The sequence below is a fragment of the Phalacrocorax aristotelis genome, chromosome 15 (genome assembly GCF_949628215.1).
Source record: "Phalacrocorax aristotelis chromosome 15, bGulAri2.1, whole genome shotgun sequence".
NCBI lineage: Eukaryota > Metazoa > Chordata > Aves > Suliformes > Phalacrocoracidae > Phalacrocorax > Phalacrocorax aristotelis.
The window spans coordinates 17,146,432-17,159,243 of record NC_134290.1 but is presented as its reverse complement, the minus strand read 5'-3'; the positions used below and the strand labels follow the sequence as shown (position 1 = coordinate 17,159,243).

General features: G+C 46.1%; 1 protein-coding gene across 2 annotated transcripts in view; it reads right to left on the bottom strand.

The window, feature by feature from the left end:
- Positions 1–2,747: 2,747 nt before the first annotated feature.
- DGCR2 (DiGeorge syndrome critical region gene 2) overlaps positions 2,748–12,812 on the bottom strand; it is a 49,447-nt gene continuing 39,382 nt past the window's right edge. For both annotated transcript variants that reach the window (XM_075110863.1, XM_075110864.1), the window contains exons 8-10: positions 9,530–9,682; positions 8,618–8,854; positions 2,748–7,821 (exon numbers count right to left, since the gene is read on the bottom strand). In XM_075110863.1, coding sequence (XP_074966964.1) covers positions 7,580–7,821; positions 8,618–8,854; positions 9,530–9,682 — 632 coding nt within the window. In that variant the 3' untranslated portion in view covers positions 2,748–7,579. The remainder of the gene's footprint in view (positions 7,822–8,617; positions 8,855–9,529; positions 9,683–12,812) is intronic.

Genomic DNA, 12,812 nt, shown 5'->3' with positions numbered 1-12,812 from the left:
CCACTGCTGCCTGGAAGCCTGGCTGAAGACCTGGGCTGATGGGGACAGTGACAAGACAAGGACTTGAGCCGCCAGAGCGTGGTTCACATCACCCAGGGACAGGGGCACGAAGGGCTGTGGACACCCAGAGAAACAAGTGCAGGGGCAAGACGAAGTTCAAGGGGAACACATATCCCAGAACTTCTGATTTTCCGTTAAAATCTTTGATCTCCGCAATAAGCTGCTGCTAGCCTGGGGAGAAAGCTGGGAGCAGGGCAGGGAGCGCAGCCAGTGCCCGCACAAAGGAGGCACTGTGGCCAGCAGATGCGCGCTGGCCGCACGCCGCTGCACAGCCCCTTCATTCATCCCGCACTCCCGCCATCACCGGGGTCAGCGACGTCTCCCCCCGCCCGGTGAGGCCGGCCAGCCCCCCACGGCCTGGCAGCCCCTGGGGTCACTGCCAACTCACAGCCCCTGCACGCATCCGCCCCACAGCCCCAAGCCCCTGGCGTTATCCGAGTGCCCCAGACGTGCCACGCTGAGCAGAGCTGCTGATCACCCTCCCAGGAAAATGCGTTTTATGCTGGTAAGAGCCCAGTGTGATCTGAGTGTCAATGCTGACAGCTGCCCCCCCTTGCAGGGGGACGCACAGCTGTGAACACGAGTGGTGGTGAGCCCCAAGAGCAGTGGATGTGCTCATGCACTCCTGGCTGCTCCCTGCAGCTGCAGCATCGCCCCTGTCCCCCAGCAAAGGAGGGCAGAGAAGCTGTATCTGCACAGGGTCTTGCAGTGTCAGCAGAGCCCCATGGGGTCCCTGCCACTCGGAACCCCCGCTAGCACTCACAACATCAGGTGGCTCCTATAGAGAGACTCCTGTCCCCCCGTGAGACCAGCAGTGAAGGAAGGCCTGCATCCCATCACCCTCAGTTGAACCAGCATCTCCCAGACCGGAGCTGAAGCTCTGGGGGCTGCGCTGGTTCAGGTCCAGCAGTGACGGAGGCGGCTGTGGTGGCCACCGCCCTCTGCGGGCACAGGAAAGGGAGATGGTGCCCACAGCGACGACGACACTGCGCACTGGACGGCTTTCAGCACTGAACGCATCCTGCGGCCGCGAGCAGGGCACGGGGACAGCCCAGCAACGCTGCGGGGACTTGTTCCGCAGCACTCAGAGCAAACTCTGCAAGCTCAGCAGCTCGTAAAAAGAAAAAAAAAACAACCACAGAAAAACCCACACCACACACACACAAAAAAAACCCAACAACCAAAACAGTGCATATTTCTAGGACCTGAGCTGCCAGCCCAGAGCACAGGCAGGCATCACTGGGGCCAGGTCTGGACTGTGCAAAAAGGAGATGCTGCTTTTAACCCCTGCCTGAAAACAGCCCCTCTCATGGTGGGCTGGGAGCAGGAGGTCAATTCAAATTTAATTCTTAAGCTAATTCCCCCCAGGTAAAGCAGATTTGACTTTGCATGGTTCCAGAAAATCCGACTGCAGAGCTGTCACCGGGCAGGGCTGAGGACGCAGGGTCTCCGCAGCCCCGCGGCACTGCGCTTGCAGCCCAGGCTGCTCCAGAAGAGGCAGGGGCCGGGGCCAGCAGCTCTCCCCGCTCCAGAAGGACCCATCCTCCGACCCGCGCGCTGACCCAGTTTGGAGCCTCCAGCCGTACTGCCGTGAGCCCAGGCGACAGGACGCGCCACTTCCACGGCAGCGGTGCCACGCGCGCCTTGCGGGGCCCGGAGAGGTGCGACTCTCCGACCCAGCGTTGGTGTTGCTCCATCCCGCACCCCACCAGCTCCAGCTGCAAGCCCACGCTACTAAACCTTTTAAAGACGCTTATATACCCAGCAAGGCATTTTGGGGGAATATTCCCGGCCATCAGCCACCTTTATCAGATAATTTAGAATTACAGGCCCTCTCAAGAGAGGCAGCACCACCTCCCAGCTCGCTGGAGCCAAGGGCGCGGGGCAGCAGAGCTGCCTCTCCCCCTGCGCGCCCCCGCTCGTTTCGCTTCTGCTCAGCTCCGAAGGAGCAGCTCGGGGCCGCCTTGAGCAGAAACGCCATCTGCTGTACACCTCCCCACAGGACAGACGGGAACCCCCTGCACCCCCCAAAACACGGCGCTCAGCCAAGGCCTCTCCTGCCAGGTCAACCCAGGGCGCTCCTCCTCGCCCCCGTACCGTGCCGGGGGTGTAAAACACTATGAAGGGAAGGGGGCAGTACCCAAACCCTTCCTTTAGGCATTTGACGAAAAGTTTGGAGCTCTAGTTTTGGAACAGCTGAAGAGGCCAGGACAGCGGGACCTCGTCAGGCCTTCCCACCAGCCTCCCAGGGCCGGCTGGGTGCGTGGAGGTGGCACGGCCAAGCATTAACAATGTCCCCCTCCGACTCCGCGTCAAGTCTCCCATGGACTTGGCCCATTCCCCAGAGCCCTGCTGCCCCGCGCCGGGGGCCAGCACCCCTCTCCTGTCCAACACAAGCACCTGGCACCTTGGCACCTTCCATGCAGGTTTGGAGAGGGCAGTACCAGTCAGCTGCACTTCACCTTCTTGGGGATACGGTCAAGATTTTCTTAACGTTACAGTAATATATGTAAATGCCACTGGAATTTGTACGCAAAGGGACATCAGCAGCCTCCCTGCTTGACGTTAAATGTGACCGTTGATCCTTTTGCAAGATCACAGCTCAGAAGTGTGATTTAACATGGCTTTTCTTTGCGCTGCTGAGGAACCACATCGATGCAGAAATCAGGAGACATTGGGGCAGGCCATTTCTCTTACAGAACACAATTTATTTGGCATTTGGATGAAATGTTTCTCACAGCATCTTGAGAAAAAGAAAGATTAGTGCCAACCCCAAAGAGTTAAAACAAAAAACCAGTGTCACAGGGACTGAATTATTATAGTATCAAATTTAAATTCTACATGGTATTTCACAGAATATCAAAATCTTTTATACACTGCCACAGTTAAGTCCAGTCACAAACCGACTACACAGGAGAAGCCTGCAAATGCAGCGCTGGCTAATGTTATTTTCCAGAAGGTAAAAAGCAGTGTCTCTCTCTCGCAACCTCCCAGGCATCCGCCAGCCCGACCGTCGGGGCACGGCGCAGCACGGCCACGCACGCAGCCTGCGAGTGCAGCATCTCCGCTGGCATCCACTCCAACCCGCTCAATGTCCAAGGTGCACAAAACTGGAAAATTAAAGCTATGTCGTACCGTAGCAGGCAGGTAATGCAGGCTGTTGTTAGGGGAAGCAGATCTTTACTACCGAAAGCATCTATTCCAAAGAAACAGGTACTTCATTTGGAACTGGGGGACGTCAGAAGCAAACTGTATGGAATTTGATCTCCCTCCTCTACACTAATCTGCTCTTAATTTTAGGGTCCAGCTCCCAGCTTGCAAGGGAAATTTAAAAGACATTTTTGAATGTTTCATGTTCCTTAGCTAGTGAGGAAAAAAGACGTTTCAGCAACTGGAAAAAAAAAAGGCGCACATTATTGGGTTGTGTGAGGCAACTTAGAACTTCAGTGCTTTGCCACTGAAAACCCACACTTGAAAGATAAAAACACCTTTAAGAACAGCTTCAAATTCATTTAACATTACATGGGAAAAGAAGAGTAATTACTGGTCACAAAAACATTTTCTTTCCAGGTGAAACTCAAGAGACATCTGAACAGGCCATCACCCTGTGACACCTGTGGAGGCAGAACACCCACTGACTCCAAGATTAAGCCTTCAGGAAGAATTTTCCACCTACTTCATTCTTCTTGTAGATCAGTGTCCTGCCACGAATGGGGAAGGAATAGTCTGAGGCTCAAAACTAGTCAAGACTGAACATTACGCAGACAAGCTCTTTATACATCTGAAAGACAGTTTTGATCTTCTAGCACAGAACAAAGCCCACTGTGCTTCTAACATTACAACACTCTACAACTCACCTAGTAAAAAATTAGAGGCTGCTGTGAGACTGTGTACGGATATCACTGATAGCACAGACACAAGTAAGTATCCAGGGCCGTTCTCGAAGGAGCGGCAGAGACCTCAATATGGCACCACAGTACGTCGTAAGGATGGGGAACCTGTGTGAGGCCACAACGGGAGGTGCGAGCCCTGCGACTCTACCACGACTGAGGTCAAGGACATCCCAAGAGCAATGCACGCTGCTCACGTGCACTGCTGGGAATGATGTGGTAACGCCACCTCCCCCGCTGGGTCCGGAGGGGCGTCAAGGATGCACTGTAGTTAAGAAAACCATACAGAGAAGTGAGCGGGGGGTGGGGTGGGGGGGGTGGGGTGGAAATCAATGCACAAAACCCCAAAGATGTCATCAATCTAATGGCAATCAAAACAGGTCTTCCCCAGGCCAGCATCAACCCTCTGTAATCAGTGCTCAGGACGAACGGCTCACCAGTCACCTTGCCAAGCGCAGGGAAGGTTTGCTAAGGAGTCAACTGCTGTCAAGAAAACTTTCCCCCAGTTGGTCCAGAAGTCTGAGTAGTTGTGACATCTACTACAAAGGCTCTTACTCCAAGAGAAAGTACTCAACGTGAGAAAGCTACATTAAAAAGGGAAATAAAATGACAGTTTTATTGCCAAATTAGCAGCTCACAGAGAGGTAAATGAGCTGTACTTTGTGAGCTGCTCCGTTGAAGGCAAAAATTCCCTTGTTTACAGTTAAGATGAAGCAGGACGGGGGGGGAAAAAAGAAGAAAATAGCAGCCTCCATGCCAATATACAAGTGGGAAAGGCTCAGAAGCAATAGGGAAAAATATCACACCGAGGCTTTACAAAGAAGCCTCCATTTGGAATAGCTACAACCAGGAGCCATCATGAAGTTGCCAGTTGTAACAGAGCTTATTTTCAAATAAAATTCACCACAGAACCAAAAGTAAAACAATCAAACAGATTCCCGCAGTGTTAGAAGTGCGAGGTATCCGTTCACCTCATCCACAAAACACAGCTTCAGAGACTAAACCAAGCCAAAAGGCCTTTTGTTATTGTGCTAGGATACTACAAAGAACAAGTATTCCATCTGGCTTCAAAAGAAATTGGAAGTTTTCTATTTTGCACTGCTAACAAAATATTTTTCAGGAACAGATTGTAGTAGCATAGACTTTTCATCCTACTTAGAGTGTACACTATCACAGCCTGTCCTACAACAGAGTGTAGCCAGCTTGAGAGAAGTATTAACCCTAAGAGCCTACTTGACATCCCAGTGCTTAGCTTCACCTAGCTGGACACAGCACAAAGGTTACCATCTACAGTATGTGTATATATATATCTCCCCACCCAGAAACCACACGCGCACACGCATTCGTACCTATAAAACTAAAGAAAAATCAGTACATACAATGTATAAAACGTATGGATGTGCTCAAAAATGCACAAAACCCGCTTTATTTTCACACTTCAGAAATGCTCAATAATTTTTATGCATGGTTCTGACTACTGCTATCCATCCACTTCATTAGCCCAGGACTTGAACTCAGAGGAGGAGACGGAAAGGCACCCCACAGGGTGGGGAACTGCTCCTCTCGTTTTGTACCACTGCTGTTAGAGCCAGTCAAACCAGAGAGCAGGACGCGGGCGGCGGCAGGCTCCAGGCGCAGAGGCTTCCTAACCGAGCTGCCTCCCACCCGCGTGCCAGCAGCACACCCCACAGCTGTGATTCACGCTCTCCCGTGGATTCAAGATTGTTAGCGAGTGTCTGAATGTCAGGACACCAGACACGATCTCAATAACGACACTCACGGCTTTCTGTGCAAAAGGAGTTGAATTGTCAAGACCAATCCCCACGTACAGTATAAGCCTATAGGCAAGACAGAATAGAAAGTAGCAGCATATTCAATGGGGAAAGTCAGCTGCATTGGGAAACCACAACAGTGGGTTAGGATTTGTCATACAAGGATGATTTCTCATCATTACTAGAAAAATAGATCACGTACACCCCCCTGTGCAGTACTTTCTCCCTGTCCCTCTGGGCTCGTACCCTTCATAAGGTAAGAGGAGAACACTCACTAGGGGCATTCTTTACAAATTCCTCATAATTCATCTCGTCTGCTGACTGATACAGTAAGTCACGGAGAAGCAGAGGCAAGAGGAGGTTGGGGGAAAGGGTTAATTTGTACACTGAAATCCAAACTTAAATTTTAAAATCACTTGTAGAGATTATTTTGCACTCATCAAAACCAACAGTGCTTGACTTGGGTTTAGTGGGGGAGAGGATGAATCTTTTTGCCATCTGTAAATTAAAGAGTTCAGTCTGAGGGGGAAGTTTAAGATGACGTATCAGACTGAAGCGAACGGCTTTGTTGATTTAAGTATGCTAACCTCATTATAACCTGTGGGACCTGGATAAATGGTTTGGGGGGCTCGGGGGAAATCCCTAGAATAGATTTGGCAATTTATCGACTCCAATAAGGGAAGGGTGACCAATTTGAATGAAACATCACGTATAGTGCGTGTTGATCACTGTTTTTAAATGGTATTTGTAGAATTATGAAGAAGTGAAGTGGAGGGGAGGGAACACACTTACATGCTAAATATAGCATGCAATAAGGAAAGCAAGAAGCATGGTCTTTTATCCTGCCAGTTTTGTGCAACTGTTCACTGTAAAGGAGTTAACTACAAAGAAAAATACCTCAAGTCTTCCCTGTGGGATTATAACAAGCAAGGGCTTCATACGGTGAAGTCTGACTGCATCAAAGTTAACTGCTCCCTGTCTCTTCCCTAAAGTACTACCTAACAAACATGAGGATTCTATCGAAGGGACACAAGCATTACACAGACCCAGTTTTCTTTACGGGCCAGAAGTTTACCTGACAATATGAGATTTTGCAGCTACCAACAACAAATAATTGTAATTGCAAATCCTAGTTTTCTTAGTACCCACTTGTCACATATTGTGTAGATCATTCACCCTCCAGTCCCTACGGTGTTCTGAAACAGCAAGGCAGATCAAAACATGCAAATGTTTTACGCTGTGTTACTTGGTGGCATGTGTTTTAGCTCCTCAGTGTTCCCGCTCTGTAAAACAGGCCCCCAGCCCCTTCCCCTGCAGTTCTGTCTTCTCTGCCTTTTCCAAGTGCAGCACTGAAGCAAGAGAGAAAGCAATTGATTGAATGGTGACTGCCCCCACCCTCCTTCTCCATCATCTGTTCCCTGGGTCCAGTGGTACCCAGCCAAATACAAGCAGCTTTTTTTCTGATATAGATTTTGTTTCCTCTCCGGTTAGGAAAACAAAAACAAACAAAAAACCCCAAAACAAAACAAAAACCCAACCCCAAAACAACCACAACAAAAACCCATCCAACCTACCCATACTTTTTACCTCCTTAGAAGTCAAAGAAATTCTCTGCACTCTTTTCCATGGCCAATGGAAAAAAAGAGCAGTTATACAATCCATATTTACATGACAAACTGATTAGTGAATGAATAACAACAGCCAAAAAACGAGAGGCACAATCCTAACCTAGAACATAAAAGCAGTGTTCAAAAACCAAAGTGGAGATTCCTTCTGAAGTTCAAACCACGTATTAGTGTTTGTCTGTGCAAACAGTTGCTAAAACTATTTCTGACCGGCAGTCAGCTTTTTACTCCTTTATACAATGGTATTGACAGAACAGTGGCTGTGACGGCTGCCCGTGAGAGTTTCTGCCGGCGTGTTTTCATTTAGCGGCGTGTCAGGAGGGACAAGAAAGGTGCTGCTGTCAGCAGAGTCTTCCAGCTCCACTGGAGAAGGACCAACTGAGGGAGGAAGAGACCCCTCTGTAAGCTGTGGCGATACATCACAGTTTCCTAGTGACGGAGGACTGCTTTGCACAGTCTGAGAAAGAACTCCATCTGCAAAGGACAAAAAACAAGCAGAATCAGAACATGAAGTAAATCTATTTGGGAATGTGACATGATATACTCTCTGTATTTCTGGAAGCTCTGAGTCTTTCCTGGTTTCGCATTAATGCAGGAAGAGATGACACTGCAAAAGAAGAAAATTATGTAGCAAAAATAAAACTTCAATATATAAATATTTGCACTAATCAGGCTCACTTATCTTGTGAGAAATGCTGCTGTAAAATCCCAAATTGGAATGATTTCTACAGTACGCGAATATCACAGCTGCAACACTGAAGAGCACTGAGTGAATCATTAGAAAGTGATATTTTTGGTCAATTTTGGGGGGATGTGGGAGGGGGAAGCGGGGAGGAGAGAAGATGCTGGATATATTTTATTCATCTCTTGTACTTGTACAAAATCTCTTGTACTTGACGTTTGTTCTACTTTTTAATACCAGCCTCTATAGACCTATCCCCAAAAGACCAGAAAAAGTACCAGCATAGTGGAAACTAGGTAACCAGGTAACCTATCCAAGGTAAGGCTTGAAAATAGATAAGGTCTAAGAGTTAAACTGCTTGCAGCATGGATTCCGCTTGTAATTTAGGTGATCCAAAGAACCTTTGGGAAAAAAACAAGCTTAATAATACATTTTAACAAGTGACTTTTCCATCACAGAAATAGGAGATTTTATTATGAACTATATTTCCCCATCACAATCACTAAAAACACGTGATTATAGTTTTAAAAAAAAAATCTACCCTCTAGCCAAAATGAAGAGGAGGAAGAGAATTTATTGCCTGCATACCTGGAGTAGAACAAAGGATGCTGTCTGGGTTGACAGAAGCCTCATAAGGAGGAGGTGGGTCATCTGGATGTTGAATATCTGGATACTTGTAAGCAGTATAGGGTGGAGGCGGATCATGGAAATGAAATGCCCCACCTTCCCCATCATCTGAAAGATGCAGTGGAGTAAGGCCAGTTCCAAAACCATCAGGACCGTAATCAAAACCAGGCATCCTGCGGCCCAAGTTAAAATGGTGCACTATTTCAAGAGAAGGAAAAAGTAGTAAGTGACTTTACCCCGTGCTTTCTTCTTCAGTTTAAGGCAGATATCAACACCTTTTTCTGCTTTTCACACCCAAGGAACTCACGTCTCCTGAAGACCTAAAAAAGTCTGCACAACCTATACAAGTCAACTCACTGCAGTTACATGATACCCAGGCCCACCTGCTCCCAGCCTGTTTGTCCTGCATCACATCTGAATTTGAACCTAACCTCTTCAAACTAAGGAGATCATTCACACACAGAAGGTATTTCAGATTTGGACCACTTACAAACAAAAAATATTTTTCCATTACCGGCTAAAAAAGTCCAAGTCTTAAGAACCTACCAAGACACACACAGAGGCACAGTCAAGCAAGACCATGACATTTCCCACTTTTACATACATCGATCTGTTCATAATAAGGATGAGGCACAAGATAAGTGTTGATATAAGTGTTTTTCTTTGATTGTGGCGTGACTCAGAGAACCAAAACTTGTACAAATCACGACCAGTTCAGACACATGGTGAGAAGCTACACTTGGGTACAGTACTGACTTGAATCTATAACCAGACTTCTGCTGTTTTCCACAGATTTGTGTTTCTTCTGCTCTCTTTATGCTGAAACACATACACTACGTACATCAAGACTCATTACAGATAAAGGCTACTTACAATTTGCTCCAATCAAAGACTCTATGCGCTCTCTCCGCCTCTGGCGTAGCCGGTGGACCATGAAAAGCAGCAGAGAGAGGATGAGGAAGGAGGAAATGCAGCTAACGATCAGTCGCATTCCACCAGCCATTGAGTCAAACAAACTGTTGCCATCTATTACATAAAACATATAAAGAAGTCTGTTACTTTTGTTCAGTACTCATTTTTCTTGATGTTCTTCTGTCAGTAATGGACAGATATATGCAGAGCACAGATTCATTAGCCTGGTTTAACATTTCTCCATAATTCAAAAACTTAAGAAAATTATGACTCATCAGGTGATTTATTGATTTATTACAAGAATATCTAACTGTTTCTAAAAATATCAATCAGCAAAAGGGCAGAATATTGAAGACTTCAGGTCTCTGAAAACAGGGAAAAAGGGAAGGTTAACAGCATTTTGCACATCCACTTGTCTCCCTGGCATGGCTGATGATGTTATGCTGAAGTCCTGGAAGCTATGGGAAAGGCCTAAGAACTGGCAAAGCTACATGCTATTTCTACGTGACTTCTGGACATCTTATGTTTTACATTTCCAACAACAAAATCTCTAAACATTGTCATTATCACCAAGATGTGGTCATCTGAATACCATATGTCACTGGTACATTGGTTAGTGCCACTAAGTGACAGGAACTAAAAATACCTTGAAAAGGTGCATCAACATGCTAATCATCTTTCAAGAACTGAAGAGATTAAGGTAAACTGGAATTAAATCTTTTCCTAGAACCACACAGGAAGCAGAACATGAAACAGCAAGGAGCTTCGGCCTTTGAGAGCTCTGTACCGTTGCTAACCACATCCACACTCGGAAGGCTGTTGCGAGCAAATTATCACTATTTTACCAGTGTCAGACTTGAGAGGTATTAGTTTTTCACAATTCAACTAATCACACTTGGTTATGCTTAAGCAGCACGCGCCCGTACAGACACTCTACACAAATAAAAATTACCTAAAAGTGATTATTGCGCTGTGCTCTTTGCACCAGTTTCCCATTAAAGAGGTCTGAATGAGCAATGCTGCAGGTTAGGCGTGGATAAGAAACAGAAGTGGCTGCACAGCCTGGTCACCTACAGGTACAGGACACAAGCACTACCAGGTACGAAGCCCCCTGCCCAGCCACGGCAGTGCCATCGCACTCCCTCAGGCATCCAGCCAGACCCTGGCCACCTCCCCTTTCCCACACCCACCACAGCTGCAAGAGCTCTCTCAATACTTCTCCTTTCACTAACAGCAGCTAAAGCTGTATCGAAGATTCCTTACAGAAGAAAGCTAAAAGCCTCACAAAAGTTATTGGTACCGACTCACTACAAATGCTAGTAACAGGAAAATCCACCTAACTTACATGTCATTAAAGAGCATGGCTAAGAGGCTGGTATTTATCACATAATGCATTCCTGGCAACAAGAAATTTATTTAATAGTGCACTACGCATACAGCCTGAACATCACACCCTCTCAAATCTGGCTGTGCAGTACCAAAGCCTTGGTGCTGTCAAATCTTTTAGCAACTCTTACTGTCAGAACTTAAAGCAATGCGGTCACACTCCTACCAACCAACACGCCCTCCGGAACCCCACAGACCTGCCGCTGTTCGTCCTCCGTTTCATGGCAATGCTGACTTTGTGAACATCATAAATTGGTGCTAATAACTGCCTTAAATAAAGTGACTTAACTAAAATATACACACAGGCAAGCATGACGCAATCTTGTAGCCTACCTTCCACATATTCTCTGTATATATACAGAGTATGTATACAATATACATTATTATATGTATAGAGAGTGTGTGTATATATATAATATATATATACAATAATAAGTATAGAGTACAACTGTGATTCTTGGACCTTCTGAGGCGTTTTGGGTCTCTATCACACTGCTCCCAGCCTGTGAGAGCTCCTAACATTCAACATGTTTGGCTGGATAAACTATTGTCAAGTCCTAGATTAAAAAAAAAGGGGGGAAAAAAAAAAAAAAGAAAAAAGACAAAGACAGAGCTTGTAGAGAACAAGATACGTCATCGCAGATATTTCCAACCCACATAACTACACCTAGATTATTTCAGAAAGGCTGTTTTACACTCAGTGTAGTAGTGGTACCCTGTAACTGCCCCAGTTTAGTCACTAGAAAAGCTTCTGCACCATCAGCTCTTTCAAAAGTATTTTATTTATTACCTAGTCACAAGTAAGAGCGGCAGGTCTGTCTAAACAAGAAACACACAGAAAAATTATTTTCTACGACATCCATGGAGCCGCAATGGACAGACTACCTCAGTTTCAGCATTAGTACCTGGAAGATTTTCCTCTTCTATGTATCTTCAACTAAATGAGGAGAGCATCTTTCAAGAGAGTATAGATGCGATTGCTCAGCTTACTCCTACCACTGAAAAACTACCCTACTACCAAGTCCTTGAGTAATATTCGTTATCCACTTGTAATCACTGCTCACCCACTCACACTGCGAGAGCTGATTACCTGCCAACCCAACAGCAGGATTTGATTCCCCCAGTCTCTCCTTGGGTGATTAATTTACTTACTGTTGATTAGTAAACTGTTTTCTTTCCTTTGCAGAGCTTAGGGAAGATATATGTAAGAATTGGACAGAGACAAATACATGCTGATTAAAGAAAGCAATTCATTAATTTTGTTATCTGGAATAGTCATTTATAAACACCCAGAGGGAAAACCGAAATGCTTCATTTAAAAATTTCAGTGTTTATCACTAGCTGAAGTAACTTCATTATGAAGGAAGTTTGACAACTGCCTGATGATTCTTCTCTCAAAAACTAAGTTACTGAAAAAAAACCACAACACTTCAGGCAAGAGTATAATGAAACAGTCTTATTTAGCCTCAGTACAGAAAGAAGAGCTTAAGGATCAGAAAGGATGTGGTAAAATACAATCTTCAAATCAGTATTCATGAAATAGTTCAGACCCACAGCAATAGGCAAGGATTAAAGAACATGGCATGAGGTTATCCCAGGTCATCTTATCCTGTCTGCTGGATGATGCTTTGCTGACACTGTTCCTCAAGATTAAAAAAGTGAAGACAAAGTCTTAACTCTGCTGGTAAGTGTAGTAGGAAGACTCCTGCTTTTCCCCCCACTTTTTCACCAACCAACCTGCAACACTAGCTACAAACATCTGTTAAGCTTAACCCTCAGAACAAATGCGAATGACAGCAGGAGCCAGCAGTGGCCTTTAATGATTAACTTCTGTAGTAACGACAAATAAAGACTGCAA